The following is a 16301-nucleotide window of genomic DNA, read 5'->3' as shown; positions in this document are numbered from 1 at the left end:
AGGGGTTAGACTTTGACCCGCAGGTGCGGCCTCCAGGTTTTTAAGCAGAGGCCTGTGGCTCTCACACGCCCTCTTCCAAGGCGGGGTCTCTGGGAGCCCTGGCTTTCCCAGGGCCCCTGGGACAGAGAGCTTACCGGCGTGGGACTGAACTCGCCCACGACCCCCGATACCAGGCAAGAGAGGTTGTGCCGCAGACCCTCCACTCTCCAGCACCAGGCGCTCGCCGTCCAGGTGGAGGGGAGCACACGTGGGAGCCAGGGGCACCAGCGGAGACAAGAGCGCAGAAGGCAGGCGCTCAGGCCCACGCCCGCGGCTGCCGGGGAGGCAGGCGCTGCGAGCCCTGGCTCCACCCCTAGCCTGCGGGGCGCGGTGCTTTGGCCCCGCAGGCCCCGCCCCGGCGCGCGCCCGGCCCGCCTCCCCGGGCGTGGGGGCGGGGGGGAGACTCAGTCCCGCGCCCGCGCGCGCGCCCGCGGCCGGGTTGCAGGGCTGGGCGCGCGCCCCGCGTCCCGGGCAGGAAGATGGTGGCGAGCGCGCGAGTGCAGAAGCTGGTGCGGCGCTACAAGCTGGCGATTGCCACGGCGCTGGCCATCCTGCTGCTGCAGGGCCTGGTGGTGTGGAGCTTCAGCGGCCTGGAGGAGGACGAGGCGGGCGAGGTGCTCCAACAACCAGGCGGGCGGGCAGGCCGGGCGCGGGGGCGCGCGGGGTCCTGGCGGGGCTGCGGGCGGCACCAGCCGGGGAAGTGGGGCACGGGCCGCGTGCGTGCGTGCGGGGCGCCGGCGGTCGCCTGAAGTGGAGCATCCGGCCCCCGGCACTCCCTTATCCCGCAGGCCTAGGGAGCTGCGCGCGGGGACAGTGCGTGACCTGGAGACCCGGGCCCTGGTGCATTGGGGGCCGGGGCGGGAGGAGCAGGTCATGCTGGGGTGGTCTCCGGCCAAGGGAGCGATGAAGGTCAGGCGCGGCGAGCGGGGCTGGGAGGCGGGGCTGGGCCCGAACCTGCTTGGAGGTGGGGAGCCCCAGGCCAAACTTTCTGAAGTTGGGAGGGGGCGGGGATGTGCGCGCCGTAGGCGGAGGAGTGGGGCCAAGGGACCCAGAGCGTCCTTCCCCAGCTGAGCCCGAGGGGGCAGCGGCCGGTGAGCAAGTGGAGCTCGGGGGTGGAATTCGGGCCTGGGACAAAGTGTGTACCTGGGAACTGAAGGAACAAGGAGTGACCCCGAGGGAGAGAACTGGAGTCTTCCCGAGGTGTGGCTTCCTCAGCCAGAGGTTTGAAGAACCTGGATGGGACTCCGGAGGGCAGGGGGAGGAGGAACTGAGCTGGTGAGTTGGCCTCAGGAGCTTAGGGAATTAGGGAGGGGCCCTCTGGCTCTAAGGGAATGGGGACTGTAACAGAGTCCCAGCCGTAGAGCAGGGGCAACCAACAGCCATCTCAGCCCCCAGGGCCCTGCCTCGAGGGTCTTTCTCCCTCTTCCCTGATGTGGTTTCAGCTGGAGGCCCAGACACCTCAGCGGTGTGGTGAGGAAGGGTCCATTGGGTCTGGGTTCATGCTGCGGAGATGGAGAGGACAGGCCACACGACATTCCTAAGCTGTGGCCCAGACGTCAGGGCCTCCCTGCCCCCAGCGCCCCTGTTCTGCTGCCTCCAGGGCTCCGGGTCAGAGACTCTGCTGCTGTCCTCGGGCAAGCCCCGATACCCACGACCCCTTACGGCATCTCACCAGCCTGGAAGGCCTGGTGTGGAGACAGAAGAGCTGCCCTTGCCTTTTTTTGGAGAACCCAGAGGGTAGGATGGTGGCGGGGGCTGGAACAGAGTCACATGAGACCATAACTCCAAAAGGAGGTGGGGGCAGGGGCGGCTGGCTCCGTGACATCCGCGGGGATGTGGACCTACAAGTACGACGAGCAAGTAGGAGAGTGTTTCAGGCCCAGTGTAAGAAGACTCTTTGGGCAGATGGGACATTCCAAGATGGAATGGGCTGCCAAGGCAGTTAGGGAAGCCCTCTGACACTGGAATATGGGACCACTCTGGGCTACCGCCCCCATCCCCCACCACCTCCTCCTCCAGCTTACTGGCTGAATGAATAGGGGAATCCTGGATTGGAATGTTTGAAAAAGCTTGTGCGGTCCAGGCACCCATTGCTGCTTGTACCCCCTCAGCTGCTCCCTCACCTGACTCTGGGGTTGCCAGGCTGCATAACGGGGTGCATGGGAAGGTGAGTGCTGAAGCTGGACCGCCCACTTCACCACTCTCTTCCAGCTCTGACCCTGAGGAGACCACCAGCAAATCACTTTGCCTCCTCCCTTATCCTCATCAGTATCCCTCCTCAAGATGGGGATAATATTGGCACCTCCCGTGTTGGGCGATTATAAAGATTAAGTGAAAATGATGCCTGTGAAGCACTTGCAGGAGTTCCTGGCACACGCTCAGCTGTCAGTAAATAAATAACTCTTATTATCCCAGCACTGTGCATTGGGAATACGATTCATTCATTCAATCATTCATTCCACAAATAGGTATGAAGTCCTCCTTTGTACCTGACACTGTGCTAACACTGGAGATACAAAAATAAAATAGATGAGGTCTCTGCCCTCATGGACAGGTAATCTACAGGAAGAAACAGACAGCGAAAAGGAACTCAATAGAATTACAAAGGGGTTGGGTTAGATCAGGGGGTCAGGAAAGGCTTCTCAGAGGAAGAGGTGGGCAGGAAAGTTCAGGCAGAAGGCCTGAGGAGAATGGACTTAGCTGGGCACCCCTGAGGAATGGACAGGAGGGTGCGGTGCTTTCCCTGGAAGAAGGTTCCATCCTGTGCGGCTGAAAGGACCACAGCAAGGGGCAAGGGTTTTATTCTGAGTGCAGCGGGAGAGCACCGAAGGGGTTTAAGCAGCACAGGATTCAATGTGCATTTAAGACGTGTGCTCTGCCCATCTAGGGAGAGGCTGTGAATCCCAGGGATGGTCACTAACCTCCAGAGAGCCGCTCGATAGTTTCCAAAGCTTTCACAAACACCATCTCACCACTTGTTTTAAATGCAGCCTGAGAAGTCAAAGGAGGTGGGGATGCGGGGAGCATTTCTGTGTTCACCCTCTCTGTGACTCAGAGAAAGATTCTAAGGTGGAGCTGCAGAGCCAGGAAGTGGCAGAGGATTGTAATTGCCTCCTTGGAGGAGAGGAAGGAGCCTCTGAGGCCAGAATGCATCCCGGCCAGAGGTCAGAGGACCATTCCCCACCCTGTCATCAGAAGGGCTCCTGGCCTCAGGGCTGCTGGGGGCAGCCTGTGAGGGGCACAAGGCTGGGGCTGTGATGATGCTATTTGGACATGCCTGGAAGGGACGGAGGTGAGGGCTAACTGCCCATCAGGGCCTCTGTGATCCCTCACTGCTGCCTCCTCGTCCCCCAGCCTCCTCTGGGATTGTCCTTCTCAGGGTCAGCCAGCTCCCACTGCAGTGCAGGGACCAACATGCCCATCTCCTCCCACATCCTGGCCCCCACCACAGCCAACCTGGCCCCGTGCCTCATGCCTTACCCTCCTGACCAGCTTCCTGACTCACTGATACTGGCTTCCAGTCGGAGAGCCTACAGCTGTCTGCCATCTCTACCCACCTAAGCTTGGGAATGTCTTTCTCTGCTTGCTGTGTGGCCAGGTCACATGTCACCAGGCTGATACACACTCAGCCCGGTGGGGCTGCATTTACCTTTCCTAGGGATTCCCCAGCCTGTGGCGCCCTCCCCAGTGTGGGTACAGAATAGGGTCTGCTGCCTCTTCTTGCAGGTATCTCTTCTCGGATGGGAATGGCCACCCCCAGCTCCCACTGGCCATCTTTAAGAGATCAGAGGGCAACCAAGCACTGTGGCTCATGCCTGTGATCCCAGCACTTTAGGAGGCCAAGGTGGGAGAAGCGCTTGAGCCCAGGAGTTCGAGACCAGCTTGGATAACGAGACTGCATCTCTATTAAAATAAATAAAATCAAAAGATCAGAAGGCTGCTAGGTGCTAAGCACAGAGGGCATGGGTGTAGGGATGGGGCTCTGGCCTGAAGGTGGCTGTCATCCTGACAGCGTGAGGTTCCTGATGTGCTCAGAAGGCCTGAGGAGAATGGTAGTGGGTACGGTGTACAGGGGTTGGGGGAAGCCCTTGGGGAGGTGAGGAGCACAGAGAACCCAACCCAGCTGAGTCCAAGATGTTGAGGATCTTGGGCCTCTCTTGACTTCACGTTTGACTATTTCCTTCTCCCATCTGAGTAATCATAATGATAAAGATGGCAGCATTGGGCTGGGTATGGTGGCTCATGCCTGTAATCCCAGTACTTTGGGAGGCTGAGGCGAGCAGATCACTTGAGGTCACGAGTTCGAGACTAGCCTGGCCAATATGGTGAAGCCCAGTATTAACTAAAAACACAAAAAGTTGCCGGGCATGGTGGCACACGCCTGTAATCCCAGCTACCTGGGAGGCTGAGGCACGAGAATTGCTTGAACCCAGGAGGTGAAGGTTGCAGTGAGCTGAGATCATGCCACTGCATTCCAGCCTGGGCGACAGAGCGAGACTCTGTCTCAAAAAAAAAAAAAAAAAAAAAAAAAAAAGTAGCAGTACTTACTGAATGCTGTGCCTATGCCAAAAGCTTTGCATTCATTCATTCATTCATTCAACAAATACTAAGGTAGGCACAGTGGCTCAGGCCTGTAATCCCAGCACTTTGGGAGGCCGAGGTTGGTGGATCACTTGAGATCAGGAGTTCAAGACCAGCCTAGCCAACATGGTGAAACCCTGTCTCTACTAAAAATACAAAAAATTAGCTGGGCATGGTGGTGTGCACCTGTAATCCCAGCTACATGGGAGGCTGAGGCAGGAGAATCACTTGAACCCAGGAGGCGGAGGTTGGAGTGAGCTGAGATTGCACCACTGCACTCCAGCCTGGGCAATGAGAGCAAGACTGTCTCAAAAAACCAAACACTTACTGAGTATGTACTACAGCCAGACACTCTCCTAGGCGCTAGGACTATGTCAGTACATACAGCAAAAAGCCCTGCCCTTGGGGAACTTACAATCTCCTGAGGAGAAAGACAAATTAAAAAAAAAATCAAAACAGTATAAATAAATAGTAGGGTGAGAGGAAATATTGTGCTATGGGAAAAAGAGGAGGAGGGAGGGCTGGCACTGTAAATCCAGTGGTCAGGATGGCCCTACTGAGAAGATGGCATCTGAACAAAGAATTGAAGGAGGCAAGGAGTGAGCAGTGGGGCTATCTGGGTGAGGGTGTGCCAGGCACAGGGGATAGTGGGTGCAAGGGCTGGAGCCAGGAGTGCCAGGGGGGATGAGGGGATGCAGAGAAAGCCACTGTGGCTGCAGGAGAGTGAGCATGACAAATTCCCAGATGAGGTCAGAGAGGCCTGGGTGAAGGGGGCATCCAGAGAGCTCACGGAGCCTCTGTAGGCTCCTGTAAGGGCCTTGGTTTTTATCCTAAGAGGGGCCACTGAAGGTTTGGAGCAGGGGAGTGGTGAAATGGGATTTTAAGAGTTGTAACAGAAACACCGGCTGCTATGATGAAAATGGAATTTAGGGGAACAAGAGTAGGAGCTGGAAGACTAGGGAATCCAGGCAGGGATAGTAAGGGAGGTGTTGAGAAGGGATCGGATTCCAGATATATTCTGAAGGTGGTCCTGACGGGATTTACTGATGGAGTGGATGTGGGGTGTAAGGGAAAGAGAGTCAAAGATGACTCCTGACCGGGCGTGGTGGCTCACATCTGTAATCCCAGCACTTTGGGAGGCCAAGGCAGGTGGATCATGAGGTCAGGAGTTCGAGACCAGCCTGGCCAACTTGGTGAAACCCCGTCTCTATTAAAAATACAAAAATTAGCCAGGCGTGGTGGCATGTGCCTGTAGTCCCAGATACTCAGGAGGCTGAGGCAGGAGAATCGCTTGAACCCAGGAGGCAGAGGTTGCAGTGAGCCAAGATTGTACCACTACACTGCAGCCTGGGCAACAGAGTAAGACTCTGTTTCAAAAAAAAAAAAAAAAAATTGATTCCCAAAAGTTTTTGGCCTGAGCATCTTGAAGGATGGAGATATCATTAACTGAGATGGGGAAGATGAAGTAGGAGCAGGTTGGGGATGAAGAGTGGGAGGTACTTTTGGGCTTGTGGTCTTGAGAGGTCTATCAAGCTCCCACGTGAGATGTCAAGGAAGCTGGTAGTTAAATGCCTGAAGGTTCAAGGGAGCTATCCAGGCCAGAGAGATCAATCTGGGGGTGGAGATGGAGTTTAGAAACCCAGAGACTGAAGATCATCTAGGAAGTGAAGGTGCTAGGACAGGAAGGGCCCCCAGATGTGCCCTGGGAGACAAGGAAGCACCAAGAAGACCATAAGGAGTGGCAGTGGAGAGAGGAGAAAAGCCAGGTGGGTATCCTGGAAAGCAAATGCGGAGGGCGCTTCAAGCAAGACAGAGTGGTCCATTAAGTTCCTGGCTGCTGAAAGGCCAAGAAAGAAGAGGACTTAGTCTTGGAGAGCTTGTGAGCATGGAGGGGAAGGCCGGTGGGAGAGGGTTTATGAGGCTGGAGACAGCTCTCCCTAGCTGCAGTGTCTCATGCTCATTTGTTATTCCTCTTTACAGCTAAGGGAGCATGCTCAGAGAAGTTAGGGAACTGCTGGTGAGTTGGCAGAGCTAGGCCCAGAGCCCTGGAGACTCTAGAGTGTTCACCCGGTGGCCCGTTCCTCCGTCCATTCTGCATCTCATCCACCAGACACCAGCTAGGTGTCTGTGTGTGCCAGCTGCTCTGCTGGGCCCTGGGGAGATGGAGCTGACATGTCTCTTGTCAAGGAGTTCACTACTAGAGGAACATCCAGGGCCTTCGAGCTCAGCCCATTCCACTGCAGGGCAAATGGAATGGCTGCATGCCAGGGGCCTTGGAGCTGGATCTGAAAGGATGGATGGGATTTGATCAGGCAGGGCAGGTAGGATGGGGGAACGGAGGAGGAGGTGGCTGGACATGCTGTTCAGTCACCACCAGGCCATCTAGGGAAATGCCTGGATTTGAGGAGAGGCAGCAGGTACCAGAGCACTTAGAGCCAGGAAGCAGGGGCGCGGCAGCGGTAGAGGTGCCCTGCTGCACATGCAGCGAGGTGACAGCCTCCAGCTGCGGGCACCTTCAGGCCCTGCCTCAGCTTTCCAGCCACGGACTGAGTGTGGAGGTGGCTCAGGGCTCACCAGCTCCAGGCAGTACATGTGCTGGAGTTTTCCCGGGAGCCAGCCAGGACTTCCTCAAGGCTGTGCTGGAGACAGAAGCTCTTCTTGCCCCTCTCCTTGCATGGTCATCTCCTTTGTGGTCCAAAGCCTTTCCCTGCCGGTCCCTGCCCCATCGCTCACGGGGGTACCCGCAGTGAATCTCACGCACTCTCACTCTGTCTTGATCTGCTTCCTGAAGGACCCAAGCAGTATTGGGGTCTCAGACTTCACCTCCATCATCCCCCATGGGCACTCCTCCTTCACTGTGAAATGGCCTCAGTCTTCCCACATGGAAATGCTTTGGATTCATCTGGAAGTTAGAGTCTCCTGAAGACCACTGTCTCCTCCCAGCCCTTGGTGGGAGTGCTGGGTCTTAGGTGGACATTTGTACCCTCGGTGGGGTCTTTGCATCCTTCCCTTGGGACATGTGGATATTTATTTTAACATCTGCTGAAAAAGAAAGTGGGATCTGAGTCCAGAACAGAAAACCAAGCACAGTGCCATGTAATCTGAGAGCCAGTGGGGGACAGGGGTGTTGGTATGATGGAGGGAGGACCAGTGCTCTCTCGGTGGCTGGCTAGGGAGGCGCTCCCGCAGTGGTGCTGATTGTGTGGAGTCCTTAGGTGAAAAGCACTTCTCTGGGTAAAAAGTGAGCAGGAATGTCTAGGTCTGAGGGTGCCCCCGACCAAGATGGAACTCAAGGAGCAGGAGGAGGTGAGGGGCTGCCCCAGTGATGTGTCTGCATATCTTTTACAGAAAGGAAGACAGAGGAAGCCACGGCCACTGGACCCTGGTGAGGGTTCTAAGGACACAGACAGTTCAGCAGGACGACGGGGCAGCGCAGGCAGAAGGCATGGGCGCTGGCGGGGCCGTGCTGAGAGCCCAGGAGTGCCCGTGGCCAAGGTGGTACGGGCAGTAACCAGCCGGCAGAGGGCCAGCCGGCGGGTCCCACCTGCCCCACCCCCGGAGGCCCCAGGCCGCCAGAACCTGAGTGGGGCAGCAGCTGGGGAGGCGCTGGTAGGGGCAGCCGGCTTCCCACCACACGGAGATACAGGGAGCGTGGAGGGCGCCCCCCAGCCTACGGACAACGGCTTCACCCCCAAGTGCGAGATCGTGGGCAAGGACGCGCTGTCTGCACTGGCCCGGGCCAGCACCAAGCAGTGCCAGCAGGAGATCGCCAATGTGGTGTGCCTGCACCAGGCTGGGAGCCTCATGCCCAAGGCTGTGCCCCGGCACTGTCAGCTGACTGGTGAGGGACAGGGGTGCTCCAGCCCTTCCCAGGCTGGGGCAGGGAGGTGGCATGGCCCGGATCCACACTCCCATCTCTCTGAGGAAGAAAGAGCCAAGGGGGGCCTACCTCCCTGCCTAAGTCTTCATCCACTTACTTACTAAGTGGCAGGGGCAGAGTGAGGACCCAGGAGCATGGGGCTCCAAGTCTAGGCTTCTTTGAAGGCAGGCAGCTCCCTCTTCCCATCTCACCCTGACCCTGTGACCCTGGGGGGCCTCGCCAACGCCTGCCCTCTGCTCTCAGGGAAGATGAGCCCCGGCATCCAGTGGGATGAGAGCCGAGCCCAGCAGCCTGTGGATGGCCCCCCGGTGCGAATCGCCTATATGCTGGTGGTTCACGGCCGCGCCATCCGCCAGCTGAAGCGTCTCCTCAAGGCTGTCTATCACGAGCAGCACTTCTTTTACATCCATGTGGACAAGGTATTGTGGTAGGGAGAGGCCAAGGGGTCTGGGGTGAGCAGAACAGAAACAGAAGGTTGCTGACAGACAGGGTCTCTGACCTGGCCCAGGTAGCCTAGAGAGAGAAACTGAGGCCCTGAACAGGGGGGTGGCAGCACAAGCCAGCTCAGCCGCTTAGGGGCTGGAGCCCTGCCCTGTGCTTTCCCTGTCTTGTGTCCCTTTACTCTGTCCTGGGGTGGGAGTGGGGATGGCGATAACACTGGAGGCTAGCTGAGTGTCTCCTCCCCACCAGCGTTCCGACTACCTGTACCGGGAGGTGGTGGAGCTGGCCCAGCGCTATGATAATGTGCGGGTGACGCCCTGGCGCATGGTCACCATCTGGGGCGGGGCCAGCCTCCTAAGGATGTACCTGCGGAGCATGCGGGACCTGCTAGAGGTGCCTGGCTGGGCCTGGGACTTCTTCATCAACCTCAGTGCCACTGACTACCCAACCAGGTGTGGGGATGGGGCTCTGAGTCCTCTGGATGGGAGGGGACGCCTGTCTGGGCACCTGGGGTTGCAGGGCCTTGGTGGACCTTCTCTGTCCCATAAGCCTAACTCTGGGATCCGCCCTGCTCAGACATGGGCCCCTGGGCCCCAGCCATGTTTTAGGGGAGGGGTTGGTGTAAGATGAACTGAGAGTTGAGCATGATAGGAGATGGGAAGGAGGAGGAGGAGCCAGAGGTCTGTACCTGGTGTGCTGGCTCAGACAGCAAGGGGCAGAGGAAGGATGGGGTGGTCTTCCTCAGGGGCCTCTGGTGCTCACCACCCCAGACATCAGCCAGGGGTAGGGCACATGGCCAGACAGCAGTCAGGGGGAGAGAAAAGCCAGAAGGTCTGCTCTGTGCCAGTGACTGCACAACTATCTCACTTGGCTGCCTGTCACCCCATTTCTTCACCAGGACCAATGAGGAACTGGTGGCATTCCTATCCAAGAACCGGGACAAGAATTTCCTCAAATCACATGGCCGGGACAACTCCAGGTGAGGGGGTGGGAAAGGAGGCCCTGGCCCCAGAGTCTTGTCCCAACACCCCCAACACAGTTGGGCTCAGTGGCTCCAGTCCTGGGTTTCAAAGTCTCCACACCAGTCACAGGTTGAGGAGTGTTGGTTGCCAGGTGGATGAAAGAGCTTAGACCCCACCCTGCAGGATCCCCAGCCATGGCCTCTCTGCTGCCAGCAGGTTCATCAAGAAACAGGGCCTGGACCGGCTCTTCCATGAGTGTGACTCGCACATGTGGCGCCTGGGTGAGCGGCAGATCCCGGCAGGCATCGTGGTGGATGGCGGTTCTGACTGGTTTGTGCTGACACGCAGCTTTGTGGAGTATGTGGTATACACAGATGACCTGCTTGTGGCCCAGCTACGCCAGTTCTATACATACACACTGCTCCCAGCAGAGGTGGGTGGCCCAGCAGGCATGAAGGCTGGGGAGGGCATGGGTTGGGCTGCCTGCAGCTCACCTTCCACCCTCCCTTGCTGCTTGAAGTCCTTCTTCCACACGGTGCTGGAGAACAGCCTGGCCTGTGAGACCCTCGTGGACAACAACCTGCGGGTCACCAACTGGAACCGCAAGCTGGGCTGCAAGTGCCAGTACAAGCACATCGTCGACTGGTGCGGCTGCTCCCCCAACGACTTCAAGCCACAGGACTTCCTCCGGCTTCAGGTGCTTGTCCGAGGCCCCAAGGCTGCCCCTGGCTAGGTCTTCTCCCCTGGCTTTTCACCAGGAGAACGGCAGGGTGGGCCAGTCAGAAAATCTGGGGGGCCTCGGCCTGGAGCAGCCCTCAGGGGTCTGGGACTACAACAGCAGCAGGAAAAGCCACAGGAGGCTGAGCTCTAGGCAGTGCTGAGGGACCAGCCCTGCCATGCCCTCTGGGGCTTCCAGAGCCCTTCACCCTCCTTGCCTCTCCTGCTCTAGCAAGTCTCCAGACCCACCTTCTTCGCCCGGAAGTTCGAGTCGACTGTGAACCAGGAGGTGCTGGAAATCCTGGACTTCCACCTGTACGGCAGCTATCCCTCCGGCACGCCAGCCCTCAAGGCCTACTGGGAGAACACCTATGACATGGCGGATGGCCCCAGTGGGCTCAGTGATGTCATGCTCACTGCTTATACGGCCTTCACCCGCCTCAGCCTGCACCATGCTGCCACTGCTGCACCCCCACTGGGCACCCCATTCTGCAGGTGAGACCCCCTTCTGACATACAGCAGGCACTTGGGGTGTGGTGCCCTAGGGGGAGGCCAACCAGAGAGTGACGTCCCCTGCCCACAACAAGGCCCCAGTCTGAGGCAGGGAAAAATGCAGATACCGAAAAGAAGGCTAGAGCCAGGCATGCAGGTGCTGTGGGGGTGAGATCTGGGGAAAGGAAGTGCCTGGGGAGGGGACTCCAGGCCAAGTCAGGTGTGCTGATGGCATCTCCCTTTCTCCCTGCTGGCACCTTAGGTTTGAGCCCAGGGGCTTGCCGTCCAGCGTGCACCTGTATTTCTATGACGACCATTTCCAGGGCTACCTGGTGACGCAGGCGGTGCAGCCCTCAGCCCAGGGGCCGGCAGAGACGCTTGAGATGTGGCTGATGCCCCAGGGGTCGCTGAAGCTGTTGGGGCACAGTGACCAGGCCAGCCGGCTCCAGAGTCTGGAGGTGGGACAGGTCCCCCCGCCCTTGCTTTCTCCCAACCCCCAGCCAGACTTGGGGTAGTGGGAAGAGACCAAGGGAGACAGACACCAAGGGAGGGGTAAAGTTCTTTTTCCCAGTCATGGCAGGCATGGTGATGCCCCTATGCAGACATCCTGTGTCAGCCCCCAGCCTGTGCACACTGAGGAGCACTTCCTGGTTGGGGTATGCAGAGGACATGCAGGGAGCAGGGAGGGAATCATCATTTCCACTACAACACAAGCCCAATCTTCCAGACTACAGCGATTTCTCCTAGAGGGGCAGGGACATTCAAATTGGGCCATGAAAGTACGCTTCTGGGTGGCTCCTCATTGTCTTTTTTTTTTTTTTTTTTTTTGAGACAGTCTCGCTCTGTCACAGTGGTGCAATCTTGGCTCACTGCACCTCTGCCTCCCAGGTTCAAGCAGTTCTCCTACCTCAGCCTCCCAAGTAGCTGGGACTATAGGCATGCGCCATCACGCCCAGCTATTTTTTTTTTTTTTTGTATTTTTAGTAGAGACGGGGTTTCACCTGACCTCGTTATCCACCTGCCTCAGCCTCCCAAAGTGCTGAGATTACAGGCGTGAGCCACCGCGCCTGGCCCCTCCTCATTGTCTCTTTCTTAGAGACTTTGAATTCATGTGGGAATGGTCTCTGGGTGGGACTTTGAACCTCATCCCTGCCGTATGGTCCCCAATAACAGGGACTGACCTCCACTGCCTAGCAGTCAGAATGGAAGCCTAGAACGAATCTCAGAGCTAGGAGAAATATTAAAGATCTCCTAGTCTGACCCCTTCATTTTGCAGATGGGGAAACTGAGGCCCAGAAAGAGACAGTGACTGGGCTGAGATTACACAGTGAGAGGCAGCCTCAGAGGAGGGAAAAGGACCTTTCCCCCACACTCCTGCCCAGCTGCCTCTCTTTTTACAGGTTGGCACTGACTGGGACCCCAAAGAGCGTCTTTTCCGGAACTTTGGGGGGTTATTGGGGCCGCTAGACGAGCCTGTGGCCGTGCAGCGCTGGGTCCGGGGCCCCAACCTCACAGCCACAGTGGTCTGGATCGACCCAACTTATGTGGTGGCCACATCTTATGACATCACAGTAGATACGGAGACCGAGGTCACGCAATACAAGCCCCCACTGAGCCGGCCCCTGCGGCCAGGGCCCTGGACTGTTCGACTCCTTCAGTTCTGGGAACCGCTGGGTGAGACCCGCTTCCTTGTGCTGCCCTTGACCTTCAACCGCAAACTACCTCTCAGGAAAGGTAAGGCTGCAGTTCTCAAATGAGGCCCAGAAGCCAGACAGAATAGGACTCGCCAGAGAGGTGACCCCAAGAAGCCAACCATCAGAGCTGATTCCCATCCCTAGAGTAAGGGAAGCATGGAAAGGCTGAGGCCTTGATCTTCTTTCCTGTAGTGTGCAGTGTCCTGCACTGCAGTGTGGTGGAAAGGGGAGCTTTACAGTCATGCACACTTGGTTTGGAACATAACTCTGACGGGTTCATTGGCCTTTTGTCCTGGGAAGTTACTTGGCCTTCCTGGGCCTCAGTTTTAGTGTGTGAAGCAGGAATAGTACACTATCAGGGACCTCGTGGTACATGCGACACAAATCCACTCAACCGAGCTTGAGTTAAAAAGGGAGAAGACTGGAAGAATGCAGAGGTCTCCTTCACAAAGCTAGGAAATGTCTCAGGCCTTACTGTGAACCAGAGATGCTTTCTCCATCTCTCTGGGGCCATCTTGCTCCTCATCCTGTCGTGTCTCTATGCATCGACCTCAGACTCTGGCTCCCCATCCATGGCATCTCAGTGCAACAGACACTGACCAGGGACTTTTAGTTCCCAGGTTCCACATTCTTGGGACAGAAAATCTGACTGGCTGTCCCAGTCCACTCTCTGGCCAGGTGGGCAGGGTCATGTGGCTCTCTGCCCACTTGGCTGAGGCTAAAGGAGTAGGCTCTTTTTTTTTTTTTTTTTTTTTTTTTTTTGAGACGGAGTCTCGCTCTGTCGCCCAGGCTGGAGTGCAGTGGCCGGATCTCTGCTCACTGCAAGCTCCGCCTCCCGGGTTCACGCCATTCTCCTGCCTCAGCCTCCCGAGTAGCTGGGACTACAGGTGCCCGCCACCTCGCCCGGCTAGTTTTTTTTGTATTTTTTTAGTAGAGACGGGGTTTCACCGGGTTAGCCAGGATGGTCTCGATCTCCTGACCTCGTGATCCGCCCGTCTCGGCCTCCCAAAGTGCTGGGATTACAGGCTTGAGCCACCGCGCCCGGCCAGGAGTAGGCTCTTAACAGAGACACAGGCTGGGCAAATTTCCTGGAAGGAAGGGCCTAGTACAAGTAACTCCCCCAGAAGATATGAGGGATGAGTCTCTGGAGGGAAAGTGGCCAGTATGCAGGAGGTGATAATTGTAGGTGTTTCCTTCCCCCACCCTGTCCTATCACAAGAAGGTGGGTAAGAGGTGGGGTACCCTAGAGGAGGAGGGGGTGCTGGTGGGGCTGCAGCAGATCCAGGATCCAGGGCAGGCAAGCTGTGTCCCCCACACACCTAGACCTCCCAGTCAAGGGAAGAATGGCAGCAATGCACAGCAGGTAGGGACAGGGGCTGTGCCTCAAGGACAAAGTCAGAGAAGGTGCTCTTAGCTGAGGGGACAGAGCTGGCCAGTGTCTGTGCATGAAGGGCTGAAGTGCCCGAGTGCAGGCTTCTGAGGGCTCCAGGAGCCACCGATGATGGTCAGGAAAGGGTGTGGGACACAAACCAGACTGTTCCCTTCTTTCCTAAAGTGCCTTGAACCCACTGCTTTATTGCATCCTAAAGTTGGGAGTCTAGAGCTTACTGCCTTGATTTTATAAAACTCAGTTTTATAGGCACAGAAAGTCCCTTGGATTAGCCCAAGGTCACTCAGCAAGCTGTGACTCAGAAGTAGGGCTGTGACAGGAACTGGGGTACCCAGACCCAACTCCTGGGTCTGGCCTCCATGGAGTCTGGGGGGCTGTGCTTACTGCCTGCTCTGCACCCACAGATGATGCCAGCTGGCTGCATGCGGGACCCCCCCACAATGAGTACATGGAGCAGAGTTTCCAGGGCCTGAGTAGCATCCTGAACCTGCCTCAGCCGGAGCTCGCAGAGGCGGCTGCCCAGCGGCACACACAGCTCACAGGCCCTGCACTCGAGGCCTGGACAGACAGGGAACTGAGCAGCTTCTGGTCTGTGGCCGGACTGTGTGCCATAGGCCCCTCTGCTTGCCCCTCCCTGGAGCCCTGCAGACTGACCAGCTGGAGCTCTCTGTCTCCCGACCCCAAATCAGAGCTGGGACCTGTCAAAGCAGACGGGCGACTTAGGTAGCAGGGCCCCAGCCAGTACCCGTGGAGAACCCGGGGAATTGCACCTTATAGACAATGGAGGGGTGTCCCCTCCCACAGGCAAGAACCAGAGGCCCAGTCTGCACACCCATTTCAGCCATCAAGAACCCACACAGATGACAGGGTGGACACAGTATGAACTACTGCTGATGTCTCTGCTGGGGATCAGAGGGCTGGCGGGAACGTGAGAAGGGTGCCAGCAGCATTCCACACCCAGCTCTTCCTTGCCTTCCTCTCTAGTTTGTATTTTTTTTTTTTTTTTTAACTTAAAAAGGAAAATGGGTGGTGGGGGGAGAAACTAGAACAGAAGATGTGCAATAGGGCTCAGAGCAGCCCCAGGAAGTGGGCCATGTCTGTAGGGAGCAGGGGCCTGCCGAGCCCACCTGCTATTGTTCTGGATGAGGTTGGGCCTGCCTCACTCTCCAGGGCCTCGTCCCCCAGCGTGGGCCTGTGGTGCTCGTGGCTGGGGCTCCACGAGGGTGCAAGTGCCCTGCCAGGCTCTAAGGCCTGAAGAATAGGTGATATGGGGGGCACTGCAGAGCTGGGCTCTAGCAGGACACTTATTTTGTAGCCAGGGGACCCTGGAAGTGGGGTGGGGCTGGCTCCAGGGCTTTCCAGCATACCCTGCCCCTGGATGGGAAAGGCAGGGTCAGGGCCCACTGAGAGCCACGCAGAGTTTCCCAGGTGAGCACTGGAAGTGTGAGGTCACACGAGCAGCGTGGGAAGAAGACTCTGTCAAGACTCTCAGAAGAACCTGGAGTAACTGTGCCTGAAGCTCAGCGTGACGTCTGAAATATGCAACAGAAGAAATATATCTCTTTCTCTCTACTCTGGGCTCTGTGTTTTTCCTCCTGGGTGTCAGGAAGCCATTACCATTCATTGGGCCTTCTCCAGAAGTCTTAGCTGGTACTTTGGTAGCCTTGAGAAGGTAAAGATCTCATTCCCCCAGATGGAGAACACTTTAGAATACACCCAAGAGGGACTCAAGAACTCATCTAGCCGGGGTGCAGGGGTTCACACCTGTAATCCCAACACTGGGAGGCTGAGGCAGGAAGATTGCTTCAGCCCAGGAGTTTGGGACCAGCCTGGGCAACACAGTGAGACCTCGTCTCTACGAAAAAAAAATTTTTTAATTAGCCAGGTGTGGTGGCGCACATCTGTAGTCACAGCTACTCAGGAGGCTGAAGCAGGAGGTTGAAGCTGCAGTAAGCCAAAATTGTACCATTGCACTCCAGCCTGGGTGATAAGAGTCTCAAAAAACAAACATCTAATCCAACTCCTTTTTTCTGAGGGGTAAACAGGCCCAGAGAGGCTCGAAGACTTCTTCTTTGCCACCCAACAGGCCAGGGGACCAGCAGGAC

General features: G+C 57.2%; 1 protein-coding gene across 2 annotated transcripts; it reads left to right on the top strand.

Annotated features, from left to right (window-relative positions):
• The first annotated feature begins 452 nt into the window (after positions 1 to 452).
• On the top strand, positions 453 to 15768 carry XYLT2 (xylosyltransferase 2). Of its 2 annotated transcripts, none has more exons than XM_008011517.3 (11): positions 453 to 653; positions 7969 to 8461; positions 8744 to 8919; positions 9191 to 9393; positions 9840 to 9920; positions 10120 to 10336; positions 10424 to 10600; positions 10853 to 11115; positions 11375 to 11570; positions 12513 to 12846; positions 14601 to 15768. In XM_008011517.3, exons 1-11 carry the CDS (start codon positions 519 to 521, stop codon positions 14921 to 14923), a joined length of 2598 nt encoding a protein of 865 aa, XP_008009708.1. In that variant the 5' UTR covers positions 453 to 518; the 3' UTR covers positions 14924 to 15768. The 2 variants fall into 2 exon arrangements, with proteins under 2 accessions (XP_008009708.1, XP_008009707.1); XM_008011516.3 differs by having other exon boundaries at positions 10117 to 10336.
• The last annotated feature ends 533 nt before the right edge of the window (positions 15769 to 16301 follow it).

Source organism: Chlorocebus sabaeus, chromosome 16 (genome assembly GCF_047675955.1).
Source record: "Chlorocebus sabaeus isolate Y175 chromosome 16, mChlSab1.0.hap1, whole genome shotgun sequence".
Classification (NCBI taxonomy): Eukaryota; Metazoa; Chordata; class Mammalia; order Primates; family Cercopithecidae; genus Chlorocebus; species Chlorocebus sabaeus.
This window is presented reverse-complemented; position numbering and strand designations above follow the sequence as displayed.